Source organism: Micropterus dolomieu, linkage group LG14 (assembly GCF_021292245.1).
Source record: "Micropterus dolomieu isolate WLL.071019.BEF.003 ecotype Adirondacks linkage group LG14, ASM2129224v1, whole genome shotgun sequence".
Classification (NCBI taxonomy): domain Eukaryota; kingdom Metazoa; phylum Chordata; class Actinopteri; order Centrarchiformes; family Centrarchidae; genus Micropterus; species Micropterus dolomieu.
The window spans coordinates 10761885-10776299 of NC_060163.1; the positions used below are offsets into that span (position 1 = coordinate 10761885).

At 40.7% G+C, this 14415-nt stretch overlaps 1 protein-coding gene across 3 annotated transcripts; it reads left to right on the plus strand.

Moving 5' to 3' along the window:
- Positions 1-625: 625 nt before the first annotated feature.
- On the plus strand, positions 626-13707 carry top2a (DNA topoisomerase II alpha). Of its 3 annotated transcripts, none has more exons than XM_046069349.1 (35): positions 626-791; positions 2138-2284; positions 2528-2618; positions 2734-2797; positions 2968-3113; positions 3459-3556; positions 3645-3857; positions 4031-4204; positions 4554-4655; positions 4802-4939; positions 5027-5165; positions 5270-5427; positions 5637-5762; positions 5950-6060; positions 6484-6589; positions 6732-6841; positions 6995-7087; positions 7189-7303; positions 7409-7530; positions 7860-8008; positions 8132-8363; positions 8465-8599; positions 8739-8939; positions 9068-9263; positions 9395-9486; positions 9581-9730; positions 9831-9914; positions 10144-10350; positions 10518-10632; positions 11429-11590; positions 11993-12173; positions 12261-12316; positions 12413-12532; positions 12830-13062; positions 13182-13707. In XM_046069349.1, the coding sequence occupies exons 1-35, from the start codon at positions 774-776 to the stop codon at positions 13335-13337; spliced, it is 4740 nt and encodes a 1579-aa protein (XP_045925305.1). In that variant the 5' UTR covers positions 626-773; the 3' UTR covers positions 13338-13707. The 3 variants fall into 3 exon arrangements, with proteins under 3 accessions (XP_045925305.1, XP_045925304.1, XP_045925306.1); XM_046069348.1 differs by having other exon boundaries at positions 627-791; positions 11426-11590; XM_046069350.1 differs by lacking the exon at positions 626-791 and having other exon boundaries at positions 2169-2284; positions 2511-2618; positions 11426-11590.
- The last annotated feature ends 708 nt before the right edge of the window (positions 13708-14415 follow it).

Below are 14415 nucleotides of genomic sequence, written 5' to 3' on the forward strand. Positions count from 1 at the left end.
AAATAAACTATTCACTAGGCCTATGTATTAGCTGTGTGTATATAGACCTATGCAGGTAATAATAGTGGCTGTTATTGTGAATCTTGAATGTTAATTTGATTACTTTTTGTAAGATAATTCCTTGTATTGCCCTCCTCCTTTGTAGGTTAATTGTACAAATTACAAAACATCTATGGTGTGTGGTAAGCCCATAGGAACTGGGCTTTGAACCATGATGACAAATAATCACTAATTTGTGAATGAATTAATCAAAAGTTAAAAAGATGTTATGTTAATTGTTCAGTTTTTATGAAGACCAATGACAAAATTATTCGGTCCACTTTTCATGTCTTTTCCCGGTTTTAGATGATTGTGTGTCAATGATTAATACACGTATTGCTTCTACTGTAAATAGAATTTTATTTATTTATTTTCAAGCATCTATTTTATTTTCTGTCTTGGGAAGGTGAGTGCCAATCAGACACAACATGGGCGGGCTCATGCCTCTTTACCCATCGGTGATTGGTTCTTTACTTGACAAAAGACTGTTTTACGTTTCTCATTGGTGAGAACGTCACAGGGACCTTCGCTTGATTGGTCAATGTAGCTGGCGCGAGAGTTTTCCTCCAAGTTTTGAATTTTCAAACTGGGGTCTTCATTCACTCAGCGACGATACAATTTAGTGCAGCCAGGCAGCAGTTATTATTAGGTGGGAGTTGGTTAGCTAGTATTAGTTACACACGAAGTATATAAGTTATTGCAAGCACCAGGGCTTTGCAGTACAAATAAGAAGAATGGCTGAACCACTGAAGGTAACTTAGCTAACGTTATTTGCTATTTGCCGTAAACGTTAGTGCTAGTATTAGCTACAGTGAAACTTAGCAACGGTTAAAGTTAGCTAACGTTAGCCAGCATAGTTTAGGGTATTAACATTCGCCTAATTATCGTTAACAATCTTTTAAGTAATGGCGCGTGATGTTAAAACGCCGACATGCATTATGTAAAATCCACTAGTCAATAAAACAACAATGTTCGACGTGACCCTATCAGCAACATAATAACTCGCCGTCCATACACATGGCACAACAGCAAATGTGAAAAGTTAGACCAATAAATTTATTGTTATTGTCCCTAACCGTAACTATCTGGCTAACACGATACTTCACTGTTGCCACTTAAGAAATGGCGTTACCCATCTCACAACAGACCACAGTTACTATGTTGCATTCATTTTGAATCAAGCTAAGCTCATGCTGTAACGTTAGTTTATTCTGGGATACCCTGGGAACTACACTCAAAATATGACTTATGTTATTTATTTAAATTTAAAAATCTAAAGCGTGTAACAACTAGACTGGCATAAATTATTGTTTCATTTTAAAAACTGGTGGAAATGTGACCTCACATTGAAGAGGTAAAGGACTGCGTTTGTCTTTTTATAAATAAAAAGTTGCAGCAACCCGTAAACCTCTGCCATTCAGCAACGCAATAAAAATCATATCCCAACAACTTCCAGTGGGTGTGTTCAGTAGACTCTGTACTGACTGATTTTTTAAAAATGTTTTAAGTAGACAGTAAGTTATCTTCACCAAGTTGTCTTGAGGTTTTGTTTTGGCTACATTAAAACTCAAGATTCAAGTAATTTCACCAATGTCAGGCTGTTTGAGCAAGTGGCACTGCAGATATTAATTAATGCCAATTAATTGGACTTAATTGCATGGAATGGCACTTAAAGCCTAATAGCACTTTACTACATAAACAGCAGTTTAATAACATAAGTATAGCATCTTGTGCAGATTACAGTATGATTCACTTTGGTAACCAGTTCATGACCTGTATACTGTAATATAATGACTGTTTTGGATATTGTGGTGTAATGTTGTACTACTTTATTGTTTTTATTATGTTGTCTGTTTTATATTGACTTGGACTGACCAGGGACTACAGATGAAAAATAGCCTTCTGGCTAAATCTGGCATAATTAATTAATAATCATTGGCGGTCATTAATGTGCACTGTCCCTTTTTAAATAAATAAATTGAAATTGTTTTTGTTGGTTGTTGTATGAAGATGACCTGTAACACAGGTCGAACCCTTGCAGCAGTCATGACTGCAGTGCATGAAAAATCTCACACAAGAGAACCCTCATTCTCAACAGACCTACTTTGAAAACAAGCCGGTGGAAAAGACAAAGAAAGATCCGAAGCGGCTGTCAGTAGAGAGGATCTATCAGAAGAAGACGCAGTTGGAGCACATTTTGCTTCGACCGGACTCCTACATAGGCTCTGTAGAGCCTGTCACCCAAGTAAGAAGTCACACAGCAGTGAATTTGAAATTGATGGCTTCGCTAATGAACTTTCATTGATTTAAGTTCTTGGGTAAATCTCAAAGGAGCTAATGTGAAGATGGACCATTTTAGATATTTGCTGAAGAATTTTGCTCTCACTGCACAGTTGCAGTATGTTTATTGGAGAACAAAGCATGAATGGTTCATATTATACAAATGTACATGTGATCTTTGTTTTCACTAGTTGACATCTTTCCTTAGCAAATGTGGGTGTATGATGAGGATGTTGGCCTGAACTGCCGTGATGTGACGTTTGTGCCTGGGCTTTACAAGATTTTTGATGAGATCCTTGGTGAGTAGCTAGCTCATAATTATAGATGGTGTATAATGTAAATAGACAAAATATTGGCCATCCCATAGCGGGCATAATATACTGAAGCTATTTATTTTTTTAATTCTCTCTAAAGTAAATGCAGCTGATAATAAGCAGAGGGACAAGAGCATGTCCTGCATCAAGGTCAACATTGATGTGTGAGTAATATATAATACTGCACGACCTATGAAGCTCTCAAAATGTCTTGTTATCCAGCGTCCCTTTGCTTGTAAGTTGTCAAATAGCCTCAAGTCACATGCAGCTCAGCTGCGCTCCTTGGTATCACAGAAGCACATGAAGAAATGTGTGTGTATGTTTTTCCTTTCAGTGAAAACAACACCATCAGTGTATGGAATAATGGGAAGGGTATTCCTGTGGTGGAGCACAAGGTAGAGAAGGTATATGTGCCTGCTCTCATCTTCGGACAGCTCCTCACCTCCAGTAACTATGATGATGACGAGAAGAAAGTCACTGGTGAGATTGAGTGAATTCTGAAGACTTGTTTGTTTTCATTACAGTGCATAACAATATATTGATTGCTGTATTTAAAGGAAATGCTGTTTGAGCAACCTGGGTTTTATTTCTCTATTTCTGGCCATCTTTGCTATTGGTTCTGCTAACATTTTTCTCACCATTGAAATTAGCTGAGATCTAGGCATGTGATGCACTCCCATCATAATGTTGCCTACTTCCATTAGCAATTTAAAGTCACTTCTAGGGTTTTGTATAAAAAGCTACAGCCATGTTTGGTGTTTTATCAGTAGACTGTCACTTTTCTAGTATCCTAACCCACATCTTCATATCAATACTTGTTCTTAGGTGGACGCAATGGATATGGTGCTAAACTTTGCAACATCTTTAGCAAAAAGTTCAGTGTGGAGACTTCCTGTAAAGAGTCAAAGAAGACATTCAAGCAGGTAGGAGGGAGGCTGAACCACATTTTCTTGTAACTGTAACTTGTACGGTGAAAATATTATTTTACAGTATGTCTAATGTTTTCCACAGACTTGGTACGACAACATGGGCAGGACAGGGGATGCTAACATCAAACCCTTTGACGGAGAGGAATACACTTGCATCACCTTCAGGCCAGATCTGCCCAAGTTCAAGATGAGCATCCTGGACAAAGACACAGTGGCTCTGATGACCAGGAGGGCCTACGACATTGCTGGAGCCTCCAAGGGTGTCCGTGTGTTCTTCAATGGAAAGAAGCTGCCAGTGAGTTACCTTGCTGTTTAACTTTTCGGTCTCTCACTTATCAGACACTATGTTTCTACCATTTTTAACTGCTTACCTATTAAGTTTTATTTTATTTTTTTTTACTGATTATTGTATTAGCCTATAGAGTAAATACTGTGATTAAGACTAATACTACCTCTCTTTTATTCCAGATTACAGGTTTCCGTAGCTACGTGGACATGTATGTGAAGGACAAAGTGGACGAGACTGGCAATACCCTCACCGTGATCCATGAGATTGTCAACGACCGCTGGGAGGTTTGCCTCACCATGAGCGAGAGAGGTTTTCAGCAAGTCAGCTTTGTCAACAGTATTGCTACGACCAAGGTAATGTCATAGTGAATTAGATCTATTGTAGTGCATTTAGTGTATATACTGTGTGTAACAGAGTGAGTGAGCGAGCGTGGGTTGTGACCTCCATGCCAAACTAATTATTACATTTTTTTTAAGTAGTCTGTTGGAATGAAGACGCCATTTTAATCTAATTTTGTCAGACCTGTTTAAATTTTCATCTTCAGCTTTGAAGCATTTAAAGGCTGACTGAACTAGTATACCATGTTCTTTTGGCAGCTAAGTACAAGTTTGGCAGCTCTCCCAGTCACTTTGTGTCGCTATGATTAAGACTTATGACATTTATTCTATAAATGGGATCTTGTGTTTGTCCTCTGGACCTCAGGGAGGGAGGCACATTGACTATGTGGCTGACCAGGTGGTTGGCAAGCTCATTGAAGTGGTGAAGAAGAAGAATAAAGCTGGGGTGGCCATCAAGCCTTTCCAGGTACAGTCATCATTTTGTAACCTCAGATCTAAAATTGTGTGATTATATTTTGTCATAGTTGCTGGAGCAGCTGAGTGGAAAATATTCCAAATGTTCTCTGTTAGCAAAACACATATCTGTGAATGCTCCACTCCCTCTCTATCCAGGTGAAGAACCACATGTGGCTGTTTGTCAATTGCCTGATTGAGAACCCCACCTTTGACTCGCAGACCAAAGAGAACATGACCCTGCAGCAGAAGACCTTTGGGTCTACTTGTCCTCTCAGTGACAAGTTCATTAAACAGGTGCTAATGAAAAAACATTCCGAACTCCTACCCTCAGAAGTATAATCATTCAGGTTTCACTAATTCTTCATTTTCTGTTCTCCATAGGCCACATCCTGTGGGATTGTGGAAAGTATCATGAACTGGGTGAAGTTCAAGGCTCAGACCCAGCTCAACAAGAAATGCTCAGCTGTTAAACACACCAAAATCAAAGGGGTGCCTAAACTGGACGATGCCAATGATGCAGGTGTTGTATACCACACTTTCTCTGTTTTTTAATGCAGCTGGGCCTCGTGAGGAAACAAATGAGCGGCGACCATCTCATACAGCAGTTACCATTTTCTCCGGCAGGTGGGAAGAACTCCATTGGCTGCACACTGATCCTTACTGAGGGAGACTCAGCCAAGACACTTGCTGTGTCTGGGCTGGGAGTGGTTGGAAGGGACCGCTATGGTGTCTTCCCTCTCAGAGGAAAAATGCTCAACGTCCGGGAGGCGTCACTCAAACAGGTTAGGCCCAACAGCAGTTTGCTCATAGTCATTAGATGGCAGCGCATGCATATGTGTCTCTGGCAGGTGCCAGGAGATTTGTATTGTTTTGTATGCATAAACAGTTTCTAAACAGAACAATGGGTTCAATCAGAGTACCATATTTAGCATCATCTCTCTGTAGTGTTGTTTAGCAGCTGACAGTAAAATGGTTTGGTCTTCCTCATCAGATTATGGAGAACGCTGAAATCAACAACATCATTAAGATCCTCGGTCTTCAGTACAAGAAGAATTACAGCGATCCAGAATCCCTCAAGAGTCTGCGCTATGGCAAGATCATGATCATGACAGATCAGGTGTGCCAGCAGTTTCATTTGGTCCTTATTCTCATCGGTTATACTTTGCTTTTATGTATCCAGTTTGTATTCATCATTTCATCAAGGTTGTCACCCACTTCATTGTGGGTGTAATGCCACATGTGAAAGACCAGCTTTCTTTATATTAATATGACTGAATTCTACTGTATTCCTGTGATTGTGACAGGATCAAGATGGATCTCACATTAAGGGCCTGCTGATCAACTTTATCCACCATAACTGGCCGTCGTTGCTGCGCCACAACTTCCTGGAAGAGTTTATCACCCCCATCATCAAGGTACGTAGTCTTACACAAAAGTCTCACACTTGAAACCACAGGATATTTGGGCAGACAAGTCCCACTCTTGGTGGGGCTTGTACTTTTCAGTTCATGTAGTTACCTGGAAAATTATGGAATATAGCTAAATGATTTGGGGATATAACAAAAAAAAGTGAAACAACGATGATTTCTAGCACTGATGGAGGTCCAAACTGTCTAAGTAGTCTGTCTGAATTTGCAACAACACTGCCATCTGGTGTCAAAACCCCAGATCACACAGAATGTTGTGAACAATTTCTGAACAATTCTAGCATTTATATAAAAATCACAGTTCATGCTTCCTCTGTTTATATTCTGCCTTCTTTTTTTCATACATGTTAACCGTTTAAATGATAAGGTGAGAAGACATGAAGTGATTGTGGACTATTTCTCTCTCTACAGGTGTCTCACAAGAAAACTCAGCTGTCTTTCTACAGTATCCCTGAATTCAATGCATGGAAGGAAAGCCAGTCCAACCACAAATCTTGGAAAATAAAATACTACAAAGGTTTGTGATAAACCCCTGTGTGGTAGTAAAGATGAAAAGTAAGCAACCCTTCATACCTGGCCAGTGTCATGGTTGTAGTCTTGTGTCATTATAATGCCGGACCTAATAGGCTCTCTTCTTTTTCTGGCCTTCGTCCATCCAGGTTTGGGAACCAGCACATCACAGGAAGCCAAGGAGTACTTCTCTGATATGCAGAGACACCGTATCCCATTCAAGTACGCTGGACCTGAAGACGATGAAGCTATCACCCTTGTAAGATTTTACCCGTCTGTTTGGCTAATTGCTTTGCCATGGTGTAAATCCATTACAGGATATATTAAGTTTTCTCAGACTTTCTGGGTAGGATATAACCAGTATTTAGGAATGTTAATATCTGATTCTTGCATCTTTCTTTGTTTTGCCCAGGCCTTTAGCAAGAAGAAAGTGGAAGAGCGGAAAGAGTGGCTAACCAACTTCATGATCAACAGGCGCCAGCGTAGGGAGCACAACCTGCCTGAGGTAACATCCCAACAATTAGTGAACTATGTGCATTCTTTTTTTCCCTTTTTTTTCCTGGTTTCTGTTAGGTTTCACTGCATCTTTTACTGTCTCTTCATCAGGACTACCTGTATGGTCAGGCCACCAAGTCCCTCTCCTACAACGACTTTGTCAACAAGGAGCTGGTACTTTTCTCCAACTCTGACAATGAGAGGTCAATCCCCTGCCTGGTGGACGGTGTGTGAAATGATTATGATCACCAAGAGCACATTCGTAACTTAAACACTGGTTTGTAAGGAGTGAGAGTACTCTAATGTGCGTCTGTATTTGCGTGTATATCAGGTCTGAAACCAGGCCAGAGGAAGGTGCTGTTCTGTTGCTTCAAGAGGAATGACAAGCGGGAGGTGAAGGTGGCCCAGTTGGCTGGCTCTGTGGCTGAGATGTCAGCTTACCACCATGGAGAGGTGACATGACATTTCACTTTCTCCAAAATTTAATTACAATGCTGACTATTTTGTTTATTTTTTGTAAACTTGCTAAGAAGCTTTCTCTGTTTATCTTTTCAGTTTCTATAGTTGCCTCGTTGTTTGATGTTTGCTCCCAATTGTAGCATTTATAAATGGGGGGGAAGAGTTCTTGGTTCTTATTAAGCCTAGTCTTCTGCAAGACATGGCCCGATTCATAACACTTCTATCTAATTAATTAATGAAATAGTGCTGGTAAGCAACACCAGCTATATTTAGCAGTTTTCAATACTTTTGATTTGATCTCCTCAATGCTTTTTATTTTTCAGGTCTCTCTGATGATGACCATTGTCGGTTTGGCTCAGAACTTTGTGGGAAGCAACAACATGAACCTGTTGCAGCCTCTGGGTCAGTTTGGAACCAGGCTGCATGGTGGCAAGGACTCTGCCAGCCCTCGATACATCTTCACTATGCTCAGGTCAGCAGCCTCCTTACAAACTTCAAATAATCTGAAGCTTTAGGCCTGCTGCACACATTTGACAACTTTGTAGGGGAATTGATTTCATGATCAAAACTTTCTCCCAACTTTCTGACCTTCCAGCCCTCTGGCCCGCCTTGTTTTCCCATCTGTGGATGACAACCTGCTCAAGTACAACTATGACGACAATCAGCGCGTAGAGCCGGAGTGGTACATGCCCATCATCCCCACTGTGCTGGTGAACGGGGCTGAAGGTATCGGCACAGGATGGGCCAGCAAGATCCCCAACTACAACATACGAGAGATCATCAGCAACATCCACCGGATGCTCAATGGTGAAGAACCTCTGCCTATGGTGAGGACAGCAAATGACTGTTGCTGCTTCCTGTTGTTGTGTTTTCTAGTGTCCAAATCAGATGAGTGTTTTTTTTTTGTTTTTTTTTCTCTCTCCCATAGTTTCCAAACTACAAAGGCTTTAAAGGCACAATTGAGCATGTGATGGACAACCAGTACATAAACAGTGGAGAGGTGGCCATCATTGATTCCACCACCATTGAGATATCTGAATTGCCTGTCAAAACCTGGACACAGGTTAGTCACTAAAGCTTTGTCTTTCCTCTTAGGGATTTATTCAGGATTTTCAATCATTACGGTTGATGTTTTTAACAGACTTGGATACCTTTTTATAATTAATTTGATATATCATTTCACATCACTCTCTGTGGTCTAGACCTACAAGGAGAACGTGCTGGAGCCAATGTTGAATGGCACAGAGAAGGTCCCTCCTCTGATCACAGACTACAAGGAATACCACACTGACACCACTGTGCGCTTTGTGGTCAAGATGACACCAGAGAAGCTGAGTGAGGCTGAGGCTGCTGGCCTCCACAAAGTCTTCAAACTTCAGAGCCCCCTCACCTGCAATTCTATGGTAATGGTTACCTGCGACAGCAGAGGAATTTTTCTTGTACCTTACAATAAAAGCTCATGCATTTCTGAAAAGTTAAAACTGTTCAAACCCACAACCTAATGTTTTTTTCTTTTTCTTCCCCCTTTAAGGTTCTGTTTGACCACGTAGGCAGCCTGAAAAAGTATGAGTCCGTGCAGGATATTCTTAAGGACTTCTTTGAGTTGAGGATGAAGTACTATTTGCTGAGAAAAGACTGGTTGGTTGGCATGCTGGGGGCAGAGAGTGCTAAACTCACCAACCAGGCTCGCTTCATCCTGGAGAAAATCCAGGGCACCTTGGTCATTGGTTAGTAGCTTGTAATTGCTGCAATTTGCAGTCACAATTTAGATGATCATTTTTGCCATAGTTGTGCCAACCTAGAATTTGTTTTAAATTCCCTTGATTAAATGTACTAATACTGTCCCATCTACTTGAAGAGAACAAGCCAAAGAAGGAACTGATTCGCATGCTGCAGCAGATGGGCTACGACTCTGACCCAGTCAAGGCTTGGAAAGAGGCTCAAGAGAAGGTAGGGATCCAGTGGCTTTCAGTTACATTTATGAGGAATGCGATAATCAGCCTCCAACAGAGTAAATAACATATATTTGTGTTCATGTTCTTAGAATGAGGAGGAGATAGAGGATGAAGGGGAGGAGGAAGGAACAGAGAATGAGGACACCAGCGGGCCAGACTACAACTACCTGCTGAGCATGCCCATGTGGTACTTGACCAAAGAGAAGAAAGATGAGCTGTGCAAACAGAGGGATGCTAAGGTACGATGTTTAGCTATGCTGCAATCTTGCAGAAGGCTGACACATAATTCGAAACTTTCTATCTCGTGTAAACATTTCTGACCCAACTGCTGTTCTATAGATGACAGAGCTGAACACCCTGAAGAAGAAGGCTCCTGCAGACCTGTGGAGGGAAGATCTTGCTGCTTTCTCAGAGGAACTGGAGGTATTGACTTTTTATACTTTTTCTACACTTTACAGTATGTGCACCATAGTTTTAGAAAGGGATTGGCAATATAACTTGCCTAGTTGACAGTCCTATTGCCAATCCCATATGAGGACGCTTGCATATTGTGACTTGATCCAAGACCGTGGAAACTCTGACATTCAGAGCTACCACTGTCCAATGTTCCCCTGCTGAATAATATTCTAATCTTGTTCCTCCTTGTGCTCAGAATATTGAGGCAAAGGAGAAGGAGAACGCCAGCATGCCTGTTAAAAAGGGGACTGGGAAAGGCAAAGTGGTGAAGGTGAAGCAGGAGACTCTGCCCACACCGCAGGGTCGCCGTGTTGTCCCACGCGTTACCAGCACCATGAAAGCTGAAGCTAACAGGAAGGCTGATCTTAAGAAAGGAGAAGGCAAGAGGGGCAAGAAAATCAAGGTATGTCTTTTCAAATTTAAATAAATGACAATTGACAAGTAATAGTGTGCCCTGAACTACATTATTATTTTGTTAACTGTTTACTCAGTTGTCAGCTGTCAGGTCTTATATCTGCATCTTTCTCACAATTCTTGGTACATTTTGCTTAACCTGACTTCTCATTGTAGAGTGAGGATGTAGTGATGAAGATGGAATTTGGAGAAGATGCTGAGAATGCAGAGCCAAATGAGGAGGCTGGCTTGGCTGCACGACTGAGCAAGAAAACTAAAACTCAGGCAAAGGGTGAGAATGGCTGCTTTAATAATAATAGTGATACATTGACCTCTTTTGAGTTGATTTTGGAGTACTGTTTTGATTAGTGTTATTATTTCTATGATGTATAATTTAATTCATGTCTCATACGTTTCATTCAAACAAGCAAAAAGTGCAGTACAATCTAGCCATCATTCTAATTTCATTCTAAATCATTTTAAGCATACTTGTACCATTCTGTCTACATCAACAAATGTAGTGTCCTTTTCAATGGCGCAACCAATAACCAACGGCTCTTTAGTAATATAACCTTTAAAAGCCAAAGTATAGATTTTGTTTATATATTTCAAACTATAGCACCTGTTCAGTAAAAGATTTTGTACTTCAGAGATAAGATATGTTGCTACATAATATCATGATGTCTACACACTGTTTCTGAATTTTACAGCAGCAATTGCATCACACCTCCACCATAGTTACAAATGGACTCTGGTGAAGTGCCATACTACTTGAGCTCAAAAATTAATATAATGTATACATACCTAGCGTGACTTCTGCTGGTTGATTGGACACTAGTAACGGACTGCACCAGTATTAAAAAGCTGTCAAAGTTGCTTTTACCAGTAGTCTCTGGGGTTGGGGAAAAACTTAAGTGCAAAGACTACAACGAACAGTTTAGGCGGAATATTGACAACAAAAATTACCAAAAACCTTTACTTTTTATAAGCAATGGGTTACAGTAAATTATATAGTTTTTTAAACACTGTATCTAGACCTACTGTAATTAAGCACAATGATAACTGACGCACACACTTCTCTGCAGCAGCATCAAAGACCGGCAAGCAGAGCACTCTTCAGTTCAAGCCTGTTGCCAAGAAACCGAAGAAGAATCCCTGGTCGGACAATGAATCTGACGACGTGTCAGACGGTGAGGTGGAGGCAGAGGAAGTGGTTGCCCCCAGGGAGCGGGCTGAACGCAAAACTAAAGGTGAATCTACTAGAGGATCGTGATCATCACTGATAATTAGAGCAGTGTGTCAATAGTAATGTTTCCCTTGTATTGTCCTCTGAAAAGACTGCTCATACATACAAATGCAGATTGCTGTTCTAAGCTCTTCCCTCACCCAGACTGTCACAAAATTTAATCTCCCCAGAAATGTTTGGGATTTTGAATTAAAACTCTTGATACAGCGCATTTCCTGAGGCTAATTAGCTCTTATCTTAATTCACCCATACCCGATCTTTGTATCAGCTGTTTGCTTAGTCATCTGTTATGGGAGGATTCTAGCAAAACAAACTCTTCTTTCTAATAAAAAAAAAGCAACAGCCACCACCCTACAATACGTAACAGCATTGCTAAATCACACCCTTCTTTTGCCTGTTTGTTAAGCTGCGGTGAAGTATAGCATGTCCGACAGTGAAAATGAATTTGATGATTGGGGAAAGAAGGATGCTCCAAAACGGAAAGCTGTTATCAGCGATGATGACACCAGTTTTGCCCCAGAGCCCAGCACCATGGCCGACAGTGATTTGGACTCTCCAGTCCCGCCTCCCAAAGCTCCAGAACCCAAGTGAGTATGAGACAACAGATAACTTCATTTTAAAGCATCTTTAAAATCAAGGCCTTTTCACACTCAAATACCATCATCCCTCTGCAGGAAGAAAGCGGCAAAGAGCAAATCGGCGACACAACAAGCTGAATCCAAGTCAAGCTGTAAGTATTTTCATGGGAGAATTTTTGTGATGAGCTTGAGAAATGTTGGGCCAAGCGTCTTAGGTTTAGTTATTTGCTCTCTGTGGTTCTTTGCAGCTCAGTCGGATGATCAGGTGCCTGCATCCAAGGCTCCTGTTCAACGTAAAACCAAAGAGGCGGCACCCAAGAAAGCTGTTGCTGCAAGGAAACCAGCTGCGTCCAAGAAAAAGGCTGCAGGTATCAAGACAGGCCTGTTGAGCCTAACTGAGGACAGCTCAGTGTGGTTTATATTTTAGAGAAACTGAAGAGCAGATGCATGGTTAAAGTTTGAAAGTTGTTATATTGCTTTTTAAAAAATTTATATCATTAAATTGTACAAATCAGTAGTAACAATTACAAAAGCTACATTGTAACAATAGTTGAACACAATCCTTGTAAGCACATGTAGATTAGACACAAGTGCACAATGGTGAAAAGAAATGATTCCCTAATCTGCATAGTTACCGTGATCTCTTTTTCGTCCTTGTTTCTCAGACGTAAAGCAGCCATCCATCCTGGATGCTCTTACTAAACCCAAACCTTCCTCCAACAAGGCTGCCAAGAAGGTGCCTTCATTTGATTCTAGTGACTCTGAAAGTGAAGCTAAAGCTCCGGTTGCAAAGTCGAAGCCCATTCTCAAGAGGAAACAGGCTGTCAGCGACGAATCAGACAGCGGCTCAGATGACCTCATGTCACGCCTCAAGGCCAAAACAACTGCCGGTAGCAAGGTCAGTTTTTACACTGAACTCTCATTTCAGAAATATTTTAGGGGTTAATGGAGCATGATGCGTAATTTTTTTGTAAGTCACTATTACCTTTGTTTTAAATATCTGAATATTTATTGTAGAAAACCAAGAAGTGGCTCGATGATGATGACAGCTTCCAGGTTTCAGACCAAGAAGAAGCAGCAGCTCCTTTAGCAGTGGCCCCGCGGGACAAACCCTCACGTGCCCGGAAACCTGTAACCTACAACCTGGACTCCGAGTCAGATGAAGACTTTTAAATCATTGTCTCAAAGTCTCCGTGGTAACTTTTCTTAGATTTTTAAAGGCAGGTTTTTTTAGTAAGTTATAGAAAAAGTTTGTGCCTTGTGATTAATCTGGCTTCACTTTTATCACTTGAAGCAAGGTTACATTTACACTTGTGGTTTAGATGGACCTTTAAAACTAGTCCTAAAATAAATTTTAAAAAAAATCGTATTCATTGTAATAAAAATAAAAAAAAATTCTCACCCTGTTGGAGGGGAAAAAAAATCTTTTAGATGCATCATTGCCTGGATCTTGATTATACCTGTCCACTTGTATGTCTTGTCTTGTAAATATTTCAATGGCTGTTCATTTTATATTTTGAAAAATAAAGTTAACTTGATTGTAGTGATTGTGCAGTGTGTTTGGAATTGTGAGTTGCATCATAGTATTGCTTTTGTGCTTACTTCCTGTGAAATCTGTGGTCTTTTCTTCGTACAAGTCAGCTTCTCAGTAGGACTATTCACATGACCTGTTAAAGGACAGAGGAGCATCAGCCACACAGGTGCTAGATATACTGTGGTGAAATGGGGAATAGGTCACTGGGAAAACTTGGATGGGTAAGTTACTTCGTGATACTACATCTAGAGGGTTTAGACAGATTAGCTTTGTACATTGCATGTACAATTAATCAGGGTGCTTTATGCAAGTTGTTATCATGTTGTCCATGTAATCAGGAAAACTAGTTGTACAGCTTAAAATGGATCCTTCCTGCCATTTAGGAAGTTCTTTGAAACGCTCATCAAGACTTTGCCTTTCTTGGGTAAACAGTGCTTCTGTCTGGGACTCTTGATGAGTGCAGATTACGACGTAGCAGGAATTTCCTAAACTGTTGCCGCCCTCTCAATTATAAGCACCGGCAAACCTAGGGCACGAGCCATTTGCAGAGAGAGTGAGAAGAATAGAAGTCTGTATGGACATGAGCACGACATTTTGATTGGACCCAGTTTTTTTTTTTAAATCTGTTTAAACCTTCCTTTGGTTTATCCCAGGACATATGTGTGTGGGCGAAGACAAACAAGAAAGCAGTACTAGGTAAATACTTTAGGCTGAATC